This window comes from Rhododendron vialii, chromosome 9a (assembly GCF_030253575.1).
Source record: "Rhododendron vialii isolate Sample 1 chromosome 9a, ASM3025357v1".
NCBI lineage: Eukaryota > Viridiplantae > Streptophyta > Magnoliopsida > Ericales > Ericaceae > Rhododendron > Rhododendron vialii.
Genome location: NC_080565.1, coordinates 8487799 through 8504438, shown reverse-complemented (window position 1 = coordinate 8504438; position 16640 = coordinate 8487799). Strand labels below are relative to the sequence as shown.

The 16640-nt window shown below is 36.8% G+C and overlaps 1 protein-coding gene across 1 annotated transcript; it reads left to right on the top strand.

The window, feature by feature from the left end:
• The first annotated feature begins 431 nt into the window (after positions 1 to 431).
• Positions 432 to 10856, top strand: LOC131300373 (uncharacterized). Its single transcript, XM_058326171.1, has 7 exons — positions 432 to 593; positions 2696 to 2788; positions 3873 to 4007; positions 4111 to 4200; positions 5224 to 5373; positions 7678 to 9275; positions 9721 to 10856. Exons 1-7 carry the CDS (start codon positions 531 to 533, stop codon positions 10622 to 10624), a joined length of 3033 nt encoding a protein of 1010 aa, XP_058182154.1. The 5' UTR covers positions 432 to 530; the 3' UTR covers positions 10625 to 10856.
• Positions 10857 to 16640: the final 5784 nt, after the last annotated feature.

Sequence of the window (16640 nt, the reverse complement as noted above, 5' to 3'; positions counted from 1 at the left end):
TTCCATCTTTTCCTGGCAACTGAACGGGGCCTTAGGGAGGCTGATAAAGGACCTTTCTTAAGCAGTGTTCTAAAAGTTAGAATTGATCAATGATTAATCATTGGTTGATTATACGACTAAATTCGACTAATTACTATGAGTCGATTAGTCGTCGATTATTAGGCCTTGAAGCTCAAAAGTGACCGACTGTCTGATTAGTGCCTAGCGACTTTTAAAACAATGGTGTTAAGACGTGGACGCTGTAAAACATAAATGCTAGTAGTACTTTGCTAGTAAATTTCCAGGACCATAGATAAACAGTCAAAAAAGTGCTTGGTGGGGGCAAAAATTGAAAAGAATAGAAAATATGATGCGATTGTAGTAAGAGAGAGGATTTTAGGGGTGAAAACATAAATAGGGGTTTTTTCCCCTTCTCCGAACTTGCCAAAGGCGGGAAAGCCCAGCAAAGGGGGGGAAAATCACAGTATATACTGTACGTATTTATACATACAGAGAGAGAGAGAGAGAGAGAGAGAGAGAGAGAGAGCGCAATGGCGGGAGAGAGCTCGATCAGAGAGGTGCAGAGACTGCTAGAAGCCATTACATCTTCAGATGTAAGCTCATTATTTAGCAATTTATTCATCGATTCGAAGTGATTGCCTTTTCGTTATAGCTCATAGACTAGGCAAGGTTATATATAATTGCATCAATCCACTCATTCGTGAAACTAATTGTTAATTTCTATTTGAGTGCAAATAATTCTCAACAATCCGCATGTATTTATGGAGTTGTGAAATGTTTTAGGGTTTCATGAATTTAATTCGAGTCATCATTTCATTGTTTCTCATACAGTTAGGTTCTATGCAGTTAGATGGCCTCATTGACACAAATTTTTAAATCCACAAGTATAGAGGATTTAAGACACCCGATATTTAGTTTCTTTGTGGAGCTGGCACTCAACTTTCGGGGGCTGATTAAAGATGGGGCTCTTTTTTGTTGGAATATTATGAGGAGTACCAAAGTATGTGGGGCCTTAACATTTTATTTTTTGGGGCTTAAAGCGGCTGCACCTTTAGTTTTAGCTCAAGTCCAACTCAGTTTGGTTAAAAATGGAAAAAGTCTCAACAACTAAAGCTGAGTAAGTTGGAGTGTAATTTAGTCATGCATCTTGAATTTTACCTGTTTTCGCTTCCCAGCTTGGATTATATTTGGTGGTTCACTCCTTATTTGAGTCTAGCCTTCCCAGCTGCTTGGTTGAATTCCAGTCAATAGTGTTCTTTTGGTTTTTGTTTCTCGCTTTCTATATTTCTTGAAGATTCTGTACTAGTTTTACTTTCTTGAGTGTTGAACATGTCATTGGGAAGATTGCTGCTTACTATCCACCACTGATTTCTAATGTACTGAACTGTTGACATAGGTAGTTAAGAACATTATCACCTGCAAGTATGAGAGAGTTTAATATTCAGCGTACTCCTCTGTAGTTGAAATAATTAAGTGTTATGGTACGTAATGTGACTTTTGTTGACTTGGATCTGAACTTAGATGCTGCGAGGAAGTTCGTTCATACACAGCTTTTCTAGTTGTTTCATCGGTTAAGTTGGCACCGGAACATTTGTAAAACATCTCTCTCTTTTCCTATCATTCCTAATTGGAAGGAGGCATCTTTAAAAATGGGATGAAGCTGAGTAAGGGGAAAAGGGCGAGGGCTGTGGCAGCAGAAGGGGCTGATGACTTGTTGTAACTGGCAAATATTTCGTTTAATGCTTTTTATGTAGTTCTGTTCAGAGATATTGTCTTTTGGTCCTTTCTTCTGTATTGAATAATTCAAAAGTGAGTTTGAGATTCTAACTATTGGAATATAGAAGCATATCGTTGTGGTAGCACATTCTTAAGTAAGCAATGGTATCTCATTCTTAAGTAAACTATGTACTTCATCTTAGGTCCTTTGTCCTGTGAAATTCTTATAATTCTATAACGTAGCTATGGGTGGCCGGGATGGCATTGCAAAAATTAATGAATACCAAAGTACTAGATCACAGTAACAAGAAACTCTCTGGGTGTTTGTTCATCTTGATTTGTGACATGAAATTGTTTTTCACCAGATGATTGAAAAAGGTCTGGCAAGCTCTTTAAATTAGTTTAAGCCGATATCATTTTGTAACCATTTCCTTTTTCCTCATCAATTTCTTATTTATTCTTTTGGCTACTTCATGGTGGATATGGTGTCAGTTATCTTTGCAATTACCACTATTTTTGCTGACATAGGGGGAGGTGCCATTGTTGTTGGCTCAAAAAATATACTTCCTCTGTCCCTAAATTTTGGTTCATATTCTGTTGTTTGAATGTCCTATAACTTTTTCCATTTTATCCATTTCATGGGGGGAGGTGACTTCTTGAAAAAAATGTGTGAATCGTTTGTGTCACAGAGGCTACATGCTTATATGTACCCAGCATCATGACAGTGACTGAGATTATATCGGTTTTGGCCTTTGTAGTATGGTCACATCTTTATGCTGTATGAACCTAATACAAGGTCCTCTTTTCTTGAGGTTTAGCATTGTTGTGTGGTGATGTTACTCCAGCTATTAATATTCTTTTTCGTGTTTTTTGTAAATGGGAATTTACAATTTGGTACTGAATATCAAACTATATTGAAGTCTTTTCCAAGTGCCTAGATGGTGGTACTTTGTGTTTCACTTATGGCTTTATTTGGCAGGTTGTTGAGAGCCGTGTACAACTGCTTACAAAACTTGGGGAGTCAGATGTATCTGACAAATCTGATTTGGCTTCTCTTAGTGCATCCCTCACAGTATCCAGCTGACTCTGTTCTACATTTGTTGCACGGAGTTTGTTCATTTCTACATAAATTTAAGTCATGGTTAATTTTGCTTCCCACATAATTGCTGTGGGTAAAATCACCCAAGCAAGAAACATGCTTTTATAATTTTCTATCTCCTTGAGAGTCAAAGTTATTGAAACCATTTATAGGCATTCTTATTGTAATTTCCTCCTGTTTGGTCAGGCCCTAGCCCTAACTTCATTGAATTGCCATGGCATATTGTAGTTATAGGCCTATAACAATCCGAAAAGAAGGCATTTTATGGCTTTAGACTCACTGCATTCAATTGCTGAGAATGATTTTGCTTGTCACTTTTCAACTGATTTGTAAGTAGACTATTCTTTTGTTTTTTCCTTTTTTTCTTGTTTTCACAATCAACTTCATGTATTTTAGTTCTTGTGAAAAATTAAATTCCATAAATTTCATGTTCATAAGTTGGTTTCTCTATTTTATGTTGTTCCTAAAAGATGGGTGGAGAAGTGTCTTGCGTTAATATGCTAAAAAATGGCCGGTAAATGAGCAATTGGGCTTCTTGCGAGGCAGATTGATTATGACAGGGTTTTTTCTTTGACAAAAAAGAAAATTGCAAATCATGATCTCAGGGAGATGCCTCAGGTTCAAAGCACATTGTTTAACTTAGATTTGAGGGGGGAAAAAACAGATTACTAATTGTGGGGTCCTATGTGCAGCAAGGAAGTGCTCGTTTTCTAGTTATAATGTTCTACTGTATATCCCTCTCATTTGGTGAATACCAGTTCTCGGACAAATGACAACCCTCTGAAAAAATTTAGCACTGCCATAAGGCCTTGATCAATTCCAGGATATGTTGAAAGGGAAGCAGCAGGCACTCTAAATTCAAAAATCCTGGAAAGTGTAGACGTTCTAGCAAACCAAATCTAGCAAGAAGAACTTCTCACATATTCAACGCATTTTTCGTTATTGACTTTCTTCCTGTTTCTAGTTCTCATCTACAATACGATCATGACTCGTTGTTAATAGCTCCCTCAAGCTATTTAAGTTCTTTATATTGATTAGTCCCTTAACCCTTGACTAGATGTTCTGGGAAGATTTTACATGTTTGGACATCTCTCAGTGCATGTTAAACAAAACTATTTTGCATGTAGCTGCAAAAAACATAGAATCAGACATATCAGGATGCCTGGGGCACTTTCTTTCCCTTGGGATCAAGGTACATTTGATTTTGATCCTCCATCAACTTCACAAGGTTATGAGAATTCACTTTCTTGAAGTTACTGGAAACATTTGTGCTAGAGTATTTTTCTCATTCTTAGGCAAGCATATGGTGTGGAAAGCATTTGAACATGACACTCATGTCAATTGAGGAGTCCGAAGAAGAAGAGCATTGCAACCTCTTTTTTCAGGTAAGTGATAACAAATATTGATATCCAAGTCTAGTGCACATACTCATATGCATAAACTTGGTTCCCAGGTTTATCTTTCTTTCAATGACAAGATGAAACTTCTCAAGTGGGGCTTCCTCTTGACTAATGCAGTATAGGATTTTTGAGAAACAATGTGCAATGAGAAGTGCCCGTTTCACTGTTCATAATCTACATGTGGAATTTTTTTTTTTTTTGGGGTAAATAAAACTTGTAGAAACTTGCTTCCTGTGGGAACAACATAGCATTGGAATCACAAAACACAGTTAATTACTTTCATTTTTGTGAGAACATGGATTTACATCGTGCTGACTAGAGGTTGTTAGCTGCTAGTTACTCATCCAGAACTCCGGATTTCAATTGAATATTTATAAATTAAGTTTGAACTTTACGCGACGAATGAAACGGTATGGAACCACTTGATAAGTAAGATGGAACCAAATTTAGGTTCCCCCCCTTGGATTATGAAGTGTTGGATGACAATAGTCAAAAACCCCATCTTGAATTTACTGAGGTTATATTCAAAATAAAAATAAAAATTTACTGAGGTTTTACTGTCAGGCACTTGTTCATATAGGATGACAAAAGAATTGTTGAATAAGGTCATGTATCCATTTCGACTCTGTAACATCTACAAATTATCAAAAGAGCTATCTATCAAGGTGATTATGAATTTTGGTCTGAGATCGTTGCAAGCAGAAAATTATCATTCCGAAACCTACATACTCTAGGCCTCTTGGGCAAGTAAACTATTTTCTCATCTGGATCTGTTTTAGATTGCAAGTTGTTGCCTTCTAAGAATGGTCCTCAGTCAATTTTTGATATTAAGTCAACATTTGTCATCGTGCAGCTTTTAGTTCAACACCTTTCTTGTGGTAGTCTATCCAAGTTTTCTTTGGTTTCTGAACGACTGCTAGATCTGACAGTAAATTTTCACCACCATGGTTTTTCATATGTCTTCAAGCGTTAAGATTTGCCTGACAGCTCTGAAATTTTCTTTTGTAGTTGCTCTTGGATCTGTTGAGCTACTCTGCTGCTTGTTTTTCAGCTTTGGCAAGATATCCTATTTCAGATGCCAAGGAGTTGATGGATGTCGTTGAGAAATGCACCTTTGAACAGTTAAATCTAGCAAAAATTTCGATATCAGAGGTCAAGGTATGGAATCAAAAGTATTGAAGTTTTGATTGATTTTTTTTTTGTGCACTTCATGATGGAGCCTCCATTTGAGAAAGCTATCAACCTGTTACTAGTGGACTAGTTTATCTACTAAATCAGAAAGTTTGTTAACGGCTTCTAGATGTTTGGCAATCTATAATTATTCTTTATTTTCTTCTGAATGCAAAAGTCTTTTACATACATGGTGTTGACAATTGGCAGTCTTTCACGAGTAATGAGTCATGACACTAACGCGTTAGCATTGTTGTGAATTGTGGTTCTTCAAGTTTTGGAAAACCAGCCTTAAGAGAACCAGCTAAGCCAGGTTGAATTTTTGGTCATTTGATAGCTTGTCAAACTTTTCTCTAAGATCATAGTCAGGGTCAGCTGAAATTTGTATGGGTTGGCTTTAAATGTGTGTTAAGGGTTGAGGTTAGCTTGACTGAAGAGCGCATTCTTCCAAATTGCATGGGAAGATTGGGAGAAATACATACACTTCTGGGGTGTCTTTGTGAAACAGTGTCCAAATTGATTCAAGTGCTGTTGTTTTGCCATAACAATTAACAGATGAAAAGAACTAAATTCCAAACTGACACTCAAACCCAGAATGTGTTCCTAGTTTACCAACTTTACTCAACAAACTTAGGTCCTATTAATGCATTTTCAGGATGTGTATGCCGGCTGCGCTTTTCCCAGCACTGACTTTCTACTGAGATGCATGCATTTAACTTTGTAAGAGCATAATACCTATTAAACGATGTCCGGCTGGGGTAAAACTTTGAGTAGTGCACTGAATGGTGCAGTGGAGGAGCTCATTGCTTAATTCCTTACTAGTATCTATTGAAGTACATATCACACTTTTAGAGTTATTCTTAGTTACAGTAAGTTATTCGTGCTTATTGGCAGTTTTGCACTGGAGCTGTCTCTTACAAATTCCATGTTCAGCGGGAGCATATTACTATTGAGCAATGTTCTAAAAGTCGCTCGGCGTTCGTCGCTCGGTCGACCACCTTCGAGCTTCGAGACCTATTAATCGCCGATTAATCGGCTTGTAGCAATTAGTCGGGTTTTTATTTATTTATATATAAATACTCCCCAATGACAACTCTCATAAAAAATTGAACATTCATCTATCAATCCAACAACATCAATTGTTTTTCAAATATGACATAGAAATCTCTCCTTTACAGAAAACTGTTAACATGATTATAACACCAACTGGTACTAGGTATGGGCCGTTCATTTTTTAGTCACTTACCAATTATAATAACTTTATTTATATATACCAAACAATACTACACTTCGTGTTAAGATTTAATAAAAAATATTACTACACTTTGTTTCCAGAATCACTAACGTGTCAATATGGGTATGGGTTTTTTAAAAAAAAACACTAATGTTCGAGGTCGGTGGAGACGTGGAGTGAGAGGAGATCTCGAATTTGAGAGAGAGAGAGGTGATAGGCGGCTCGGAAATCTCGTGTTTTACACAGAGATATGACAGGTGACTCCGAGATCGATCAATCGATGACTGGGTGTTGAACAAGCCCTAAATACTGTGATTCAAAACCCTTAAACTGGTATGAGTATATAATAGTTACACCCCTTAATTTTCCAAAATTATAGATTTTACCCTTATTAATCGCCGATAGCCGACTAATCGCCCATTAACCGATTAATCGACTTATCGCCGCTAGACGCCGACTGACTAATCGCCGGTTAATCGCCGACTAACTCCGATTAACCTCTTGACCTACTAATTCAACCTTCGAGGCATTAATCTAATCGGTTAGGCCAAATTTCTGATTAATCGCCGATTAATCGGCGATTAAACCCTTCTTTTAGAACACTGCTATTGAGTGTGGACCTAGGTGTGTGTGTGTAGTAGTGTTGTTCTCTATATAACCATAACACAAATATTGCAACGTCAATAATAAATACAATAACAAGAAGGGCACGCACTCTTCTAAATAGATTCATAAAGCCAGCTAGTATGTGGTGCTTACAAGTTTAAATTGGACAAGATAGTATTCACTTTGAAGGCTCTATTTGGATTCCGACACTTGTGCAAAGCTTGCTTTCACTTTTCAGAACTACAAGTTTTACTGCAACTGTTAGATCATAAATGCGTGGATGCAGATTATTTCTGTTCTGCCATTGGGTTTGGGCCTACAATCAGACATTTATCTGAAGTAGATGGACCGTCTTGAGTATTGATGGTATCCTGTATGGACTCTTATAGATCTGATATCATTGGCCATTTTGTATCACTTCTAAACTATTGTCCTTTGTCGCTATTACACAGAGAATGAACGCATTTGGTTTAGAAGTACTGAAGGTGGCACAGCTAGTACTTGAGGGTGTCATACGGCTATGTAAGGTGTATTCCGATTCTGTAAACTTGGATTTCGTTGATGCAAGAGCTGAGAATGGTGGAAACAGCATGGATTGTGAAGAGGCTGATAAAGCGAATCATGTTCTCAGTATAATAAAAAGCACTGTGAAACTATTTTGCGAATTGGGAGTCCTTGCTGCTAATGATGGTGGGAGTCTTGTCACGCTGCTGAATTCGTCATGGAAAGGTGTGGTTACGTTGCTTCAGCTTGGCAAAGGGGCTTTTGCAACAAAGTTGAATGTGGCAGAGATTCTGCAGACACTAGTTTCACTTGCAACTGAGTCTTTGAGATGTGCGGCTGAAACTTGGTTTTCTTTGCTGACGGAAAAAGTTTCAGTGTCAGAAGCTAAAAGGATATTTCTTCCAGTAAAATTTTATCTGATTAATGCTGTAAGAATATCCTCCCAATATCCATGCCAGGCTTTTTCAGCATACAAGGAGATAGCACTGTGCGTCTTGATTATCTTGACATTTAGAATCTTACTGAGTAAAGAAGAACTTCTGAAAACTGCAAGCGAAGTCTTGGTGGAACTTTTGGAGCCAATATCTTTCCATTTACTTAATTCTTTACTAAACTCCGCGCAACTGAAACAGGACGACAAGTTCCTCATTCTCGATTGGTTGTTTAATGAAAATGATTTAAGCTTTGTCGCTGGAAATATAAGCAATGGGAATAGGACCACTAAAAAGGATGCAATGTTCTCCCTAAGTAGCGGCAATATGCATGGGGCAAGAATGTTACTGCTCGGTCGGGTTTCGTTATTTGTTAACCTTCTTAAAAGTGCTTCCGATCTTGAAAATGATGTGAGACTGGGGACCGCCAGAAAACTTGGGTGGCTTTTGGAGGTTTTAGTTGATGAAGAGGTATATTCTTCTTGTCTTACCCTACAAATCCCTACACCATATGGTCCTGGTAAAGCCCCAGAAGTGGCTTATCAGTCTATGTTCTTTTCTATTCTACATGCACTGAAAACCTTCATGATTGGTGTCTCTTCAAGTATAGTTTGGAGCGAAATGGAGTCGTTTCTGCTCCAAAATATCTTCCATCCTCATTTCCTTTGTTGGGAAATTGTAATGGAACTTTGGTGCTTTCTGGTGCGTCATGCTGAGGTAGACATGGTAAATGATATTGTTGAAAAACTTTGCGCATTATTGACTTTTGTGGCATCTTCAGAATCAGTTCTTGTTCCTTTTAGTGGTCTACGAAAGATTGCAAGATCAATTTGCATGCTTCTTATGCATGTTCCACAGCCTACACTGGATCAAGTCTACAGTACAATTGTTGGCAGTACCAGATCTCAGTTTTCATCCATTATGTTAGTGGCCTTGCTTATGGAGGGATTCCCTCTGAATTTGCTTTCACACAAGATGAGAAGTGTTGCTACACAGAGGATCGTAAGAGAGTATTTTCAGTTCATGGAAAGCTTTGGTGATGCATCATCGAGAGAGTATGGTTCTAGTGAGTTTGGGGCACCAGTCTTCGCACTGTCTGCTGCCCTGCAGTCTCTGTAAGTAATGAGTTCCTTTGCATATGATATGTCATCTGAGTCACCGGATAATGAGAAGCGATTCTTCTGCATCACATGTGACTAATATCTTAAGAATATGTTAAGTCTAACGCCGGTAGTCGATTTTTTAGTCCCTGTTAGTAATTTACAATGATTTGCCCCCAGGGTACCTATAATTTAATGCTTAATGTTCCCCGTTAATGGCGGAGTTTAAGTACTTCCTCAGTTAAAGCACATTAGTTACTTTTTTGGGTTGTTTTTCCTCCCATTGATTCCCAAAATTCTTACTGAGTTGGTGAATAATCAATACTCTTAGCTTGTCATCCAAACCGTTTATCATTTCCTTTGGTGATTTTATAGTGTTCCTGCTAAGTACGTACTATAAATTTGTCACCACACAGCTAATGGTAACAATTTTTAATCAAGCCTTCTCATATATTTCTAGCCAGGTCAGCGTATCTGACATTGACATGAAGACCCTCAGATTTTTAGTTGCTGTTATTCATAGATACAGAGGGACAGCAGAAAACTCAACGAAACATCACTACCGCAAGCTTCTGAGCGAAACTTTAGGTATCATCTCGAACGTGAAGCATTTATACACATCTGATGGGATGGAAGAAGTCATTTTGGAGCTTCAAAACCTATTCATCTCGGGGCCAGCAGTTTCAGACGCTCAATTATACCAATGTAAACCAAATCTCGCCACTTTCATGGCCGGCCTTGGTCACACTGAATTGGCAGAAAATGATAATAGTAGTGGTACAAAGAGTTCAGCTGTGTTGGAGTTGTATCACGTGCTATTGGGCGAGCAGCACTGGGCATTTGTTCATTTGGCAATGGAAACATTCGGGTATTTTGCTGCGCGTACTTCTTGCAGTCAGCTGTGGAGATTCATACCTCAAAATGCTGCTCTTTCTTTTGATCTGGATTTGGGTAACGAGGCAAATGAGGAGAGGTTTTTGGCTGAGTTGAAAGTATTTCTGGAGAAGGAAAGAGCTCTTCTAACTATGACACCTTGCTCTGATGAGTTTCAGTTGCTTGTAAAGGAAGGTCAGATTCTAAAACAAACGATTCAAAAATATCAAAACACTGATCTAGGGGCTGTGGGATGTGAAAATATGGGTAGCGATGATGATAATCAAGCCAGTAAAAGAAGGAAACTTCCTGATGGAATTATGCAGGGTGTGGAATTGCTGCAGAGCGGTTTGAAAGTTATCGGCGGTGGTATTCCTCATTTGGAGCAAAATCATTTTGATCGCGCTGAACTTCATGACAAATTCTTGACTCACTTCTCGCACCTTGAAGAAGTGATTGAACAATTGGTCGGCTTAGCCGGTAGTGTGTAAGCCACTGTTTTCAGCCCCTTGCTGCAGAGCGCTTCAAACTCGGTAAAGAACCGAAAACTGGTAGGAAATTTTGTAGTGCGCTGAGTATTACTTGTCAATGTCGCTATCTTGGATGAGTAGTGATATTTTACCAACAAAGCTGCATATTGCTCTTCTCCATCGTTGTAATGCTTGTTTTCATATTGCGTCTCAAAGCACACATATTGATCATAGAGCGAAGTTGGTTCAAAAATCCCTTAGCTTGTACAGTTATTCTTTTTTGTTTTTGCTTTATAATTTTTTTTAATTTCTGGCAATGCTATTGAAATAAGCTAAGCCTTCTGAGAAAGTTGCAATGTTCAAGCCCTAATGTATCGTGATTGTCCCAATGCCTCGTCGCTGAGAATTGCTTCTATTGTTGAAATGGGAGAATTTCTCCATCTTGCGAGAGAAAAAGGTCACAATGGAGCACTTGACCCTTTTTTGTCGAAATTTTGATAGAAGTTACTGTATATATTAGCTGACCAATTAGACGTGATCGGAAAACATATAAGGGTAATTTGAACTACAAGAAAAGAAACAAATTTACGCAAGAAACTATTGGAACCAAAATACATAGATATAAAAGATTACATTCCAGTGGATTAACTTAATCAATACTAGATTACTTTTGACATGGTTCAAACTGCATGCACCCGCGGAAGCTCTCACAAGCTAGAGCCCACAGGATGCACACCTCCAACTTCTGGCACACCAAATTGATCTTTTTGAGCAATACTATGGGCTCTTTGGTTATGTAGAGGAAATCGAACTTTGTTGTCGTTGCAAAAACCTATTGAATTGGCTTCTTTTTTTGTCCTTATTTAATTTTTTTTTGTATTTGTTAGTTTTTCGTCAAATTTTTTTTGAAGATTATTGCATCGTCATGATGAGAGGAATCTAAAAAGTAAAAAATTATGATCGAAATCCAATTTTTTTTAATAAAGACGAAAAAATTGGCTTATTGGCTTATTTTTGTCTTTATTTAAAAAAATTAGGCTTCGATCGTAATTTTTTTCTTTTTAAATTCTTCTTGTCATGACGATGCAGTAATCCCCCAAAATTGACAAAAAACTAACAAATACAAAAAAAATTTGAATAAAGACAAAAAAATAAGTCATTTGGCTTATTTAGCCGAACGGGCGGGTCTAAATCACATACGTAATCAGATGTCACACAGACTCATGAAGGCCTACGGTTTCAACCAGAAAGAATTGTCAAAACATATGATCTTTCAGATAGTCAGAGGCCAATAGAACCCACCATATGATTTCCACTCTTGTTATTGAATGCTTGCCAAAAAAAAAAGATCTACGTAATCCATCAAAATCACCTCGATCTATAAAGATGAACATTTATTATTGCATAATTCTCCCTTCCACTGCCCTTTATCTTCCTATAAATTTCACAATAACAAAATGAAAACTGTGTCAATGTCTTGTACCATTTCAGAACACTGTTCCTCATCAAAAATGGGTACCGTCTTTCGCTTCCCTCTCCTCCTCACGCTAGTCTTGTGCTCCCTCTTCATCGAGATAGCTCATGGCGCACCTGTCATTACCATCTTCAACAGCTTGCCTAAAGATTCACCGCCTTTGAACCTGAAGTGCAAGACTAATGTCACAGTTATCGATATTGAACATCCTGTCAATGCGGGAGAAGCGTATATACGGAATGCCAAAACGAATGATCTTTATTTTTGCAACGCGATGTGGGGGAGATATTTCGCGGAATTTGAGTCATTCGACCCTAAAAGAGACGCCGGCCATGACAAGATAATTTGGAAGGTGGAGAAAGATGGTTTCTTTTTAAGCTATGGTAGCTCTACTAGGTGGACGAAAGAAGTTGATTGGGAGACTGATTAAGTACTTATGTAGAACGACAAAAGTGCAAAGTATTCTATAACATGAAAAATTGTCTACAAAGTAATAATAAAAAATGTTCTTGTTACTTGTTGCTATTTTTTTCATCTTTTTTTTCTTTTTGATCAGCTATTTTTTTTTCATCTTTTGGGTGATAAAGTACTAAAATTCGACGAAAAATCAACTTTAAAACCAACAATGTGGCTTTTAAATGATTGGTCAGTAGCAGAGATCGAGTGGCTCAATAGGCCAACAATGACAATCAAAAGAAACCACGTCAATCAGTTTTAAGCCGACTTTTGACTTTGACATAATCATTCGAGCAGCGGCTCTAATTATTTTGTGGATCCATAAGTATATCAGACAATTTTGAATATTTCTGCATCCGGATTTTCGCACCAATATCTGTGCACATAATCTTTCTAGATGTATTTGCACGTAGACCATTTCTCTGACATTATCTTCTCTTGTACCAATCTTTAAAAAAGAAAAAAAAGAGTCTCTTGTCCCAGCAAGAAAGTGCAATTATTATTTACCCAAAAAAGAAAAAGAAAGTGCAATTAAAGGCAGAGAATAAATTATTTACACCGCCGGTGTAAACATTTGTTTCCTCCAAATCAATTACATTGCGCCACGTTGCAAAACAATGGTCCCAATTAATAAAACATGGCGACGTGGCGCAATATAATTGATTTGGAGGAAACAAATGTTTACACCTGCGGTGTAAAGAATTTAATCTCTTAGGCTCTGTTCTGGAACCAAAAATAAGTCCTTATTTTTTAAGAAGTCAATTTCAAGCTCAAAAATTATGGGTTTATTGAAATCTAAAAATATGCAATATGGATCTTGTTTGGAAGATCTCTTATACGATGCAAAAAAAATTAAAAAATTATTTTTCATTTACTTTATTTTTGAGTTTGAAAATGTGAAATAAACTGCTTATTTTTTAAAAAGGTTTCTGGAACGGGACCTTAAAGGCATATCATCTAAAGTAGGACTTTCATGCATCTTTGAATATTCGGGTAACAAGGACCCGAGTCCAAATTCATTTAGGATAATTGAACCTTTTTGAACTATTTCTTTTTAAGAATCAAAAATTAAAGATTTGTGCCAAAACAACAATTACTAAGAAGAATAAAAGGCCAAGGCTGGGCTAGAAGGCTACGATCCAACTCTGTTGCAAAAGTGCGTTTCTGTGCCCTTTGTAGGCCCATTGTTGGTAATCAGAAAACACATCCATCAAACTTAGGAGGATAAGATGTGATTCATGGTAACTAATATTACGAAATATTACGAATTATTTTTTGCTAGTTACAACAAACATTTGGTCCTTGTTATATATAATTTGGTTGGCTACTAAAATTCAACTAAACCTCCGTAGCATGGTTGTACATAGAAAGTTTGGCATGTAGTAGACTTTAATAGGTGTGAGCTTTAGCCAATGTAGTATCAGTAGTGTGGCACTATAAAGCAGTGAACCAATTATATGTCTATACTGTTTGTATGAGGTAATCAATGATGTAAGCTTCAGTGTCTGTACTCCCTCCTTACGCCTATAAAAGGAGGGCTTCCCCGTTGTAAGAAACCAAGCTAGTTCAAGCCAGTGTTCTAATAATATTACTTGTGTCTTACCTTTATTATTCTCTCTCACGATCCTAACCTACTACTTTGTGTTTGTACCCACTTCGTGTCTGTCTAAAATGACTACTTTGTAAAACCTTATAAGATATTACGGGACGGTTTAGGAGACACCAAAAAAAACACCCCAAATCTCAACCTCATAGTTCCTGATCAAATTTTGATGATCCGAACTGTTTGATGTGTGCAGAATGTGATTCTAAGAGTGCCCGCGAGAAATTAGCAAAAAAAATGACCGGAAAAGGCTTGATTTGAGCAATTTTTATTTGAACCGTTCAGTAAAAAACTGTTCGGATCAAGCCTTTTCCGATCATTTTTTGTTGATTTTTCGCGAGTACCCTTAAAATCACGTTCTGATCACATTGAGTGGCTCGGATCATCAAAATTTGATCGGAAACTATGAGGTATTTTTTTAAGTGTCCCCGGAACCGTCCCAAAGATACTATGCATAAAAACTCTAAAAAAAACTTTTATGATTTCAAAATCTTAGACAGATATAGTGGATAACATAAAAGTATAAATGCATTTATGGAAACACAATCATTGCCCAAAGGTAAATGTAAAAAAAAAATCCCTCTAAAAATTTTGAACCTTCCACTTGAAGAGCTTTTTTTATTTAAGCTTTAAGCATTTTTTTAACAAATAGTACTTTTTTATTGTCTATTTCTGATTAGGTTTTATTGATTATTCCTTTTGAGTTTTATAGAGTGTTTTTTTAGTCTATATAGTACTCGCTAAAATTTTCCCAACATAAATTAATTAACGAATGCGTTAACTAACAATAAGGTAATACTAAATGTTTTCAGAATTTCATGAATTTATGAGATAGAGCAAGATTTTGAATTTTATAAATTAAAAAAAAGACTTGTGGTTTGTGCTAAATAAGATTAGATTATGTCACATGACTCACTTCAAAACTTTAATCAGAACCGAATGAACTCTTGCCACTTGTCATACACAAAATTCTGCTCACAAAAGAAACCGCAATGCTATGTAGTATAGATTTCGCTCGACAATGAAAAAATAACCTATTCTACTTTTCCAAGTTAACCATTTTGTAAGTGGAGTGGAGTGCAGTTGATGCTTTCTTTATACTTTTATGCATATGGGCGCAGGGTTCGATTTCCGTAAGCATTTACCCCTCCCTAATCCCCTATGATATAGTAGATTAGGTTTAACGAATAACGCAAAAGAAAAAAGAAAAAAAAAGTTAACCTTTTTGCACCAATTTGTTAGCTAGACTATTAGGTTAGATAGATGAAGCAGGACAATTTCCGGGAAGACTTTTTCAATAATTATCCTATAGCTTTAGAACTAGTTTTTGAGTGGGAATGTTTTTCTAGCTTTACAAATATTATGTTTCCTTATTTGAGTTGATTTTATTTCCTACTACTTCATTAAGATTCTTAGTCTACAAGAATTAGGATTTTAAATGAATTATATAATATCGGGATAGATCGTATCGTAATGACATCCCATTCTACCATTCTGTTAGGCCTTATATGTATACTAGTACATCTACCAGGCCTAACCCTTACCTGACCTGAGCCATTCCCTTGGCCGGTTAGGAATTTTTTCTTTACTTCAATGCCTCTTGTTTTGACATAATTTCTTATTAACTTTTTTAATTAGCTAAAGATTTTATTTTTGTTATTCTTTTTAATTGTTCTTTATAATTTCTTGATTAGCAGGACATTATCTAGTGCGATTCTTCCCAAATATACGACTTCTCTACCATTTTAATTTTTCCATGTATTTAAAAAAGTTGGTTTTTAAGAAGAAATATAAGAAAAGTGAAAATAATTACGAAACAATTTCGAAGAACGTGTAGAGGAAAATATATATTGTGCATAATGCATAATATATAAAAGCAATTGGTGTCAGTGAATTTCAGAGAGAGGTCGCGGCGGCCATTAGAGAAAGGAGCATGAGGAGACATTTTTTTTTTATGCAAATAGGGTATTGTACACGTGGCACCCGCCAGCGCATACAAGTAGTTCAAACGTGTTTTGAACAGTTCAGATCTAAACTGAGGAAAAGAGGAGAGAGAGTCGTCGGCTGAGTAGAAGAGAGTGTGCTCGGATCTGAGCTATCCAAAATACGTTTGAACGGCTCGGATGTGCTACCGGGTACCAACTACCACGTGTACAATACCCTATTTGCATCCAAAAATTTCTCAACAATTGAGGATAAGCCAGTAACCAAAAGTTTGTAACCAACTTATAGGATAAGCTTTAACCTAATACCAAAAAACCCTCGAGCTATAGAGATAAACATTTGTTATTCATAATTATCCTTTCCATGGCCCTTTAACCCTTTATCTTAATTCCTATAAATTTCACAATACCAAAGTGATCTGTGTTCGTGTCATATACATTGCAAAACACTGTTTTTATTTTATCGATCGGCAACGTTGCAAAACATTATTCCTCATCTATAATGGGTTCCGCGTTTGGCTTCCCTCTCCTCCTCACCCTAGTTTTGTGCTCCCTCTCCAT

Coding starts and splice junctions, on each gene's coding strand:
- LOC131300373 (XM_058326171.1), top strand. CDS start 531: ATGGCGGGAGAGAGCTCGATCAGAGAGGTGCAGAGACTGCTAGAAGCC. Junction 594..2,695: donor AAGCCATTACATCTTCAGAT/GTAAGCTCATTA, acceptor TTTATTTGGCAG/GTTGTTGAGAGCCGTGTACA. Junction 2,789..3,872: donor CTCTTAGTGCATCCCTCACA/GTATCCAGCTGA, acceptor ACCCTTGACTAG/ATGTTCTGGGAAGATTTTAC.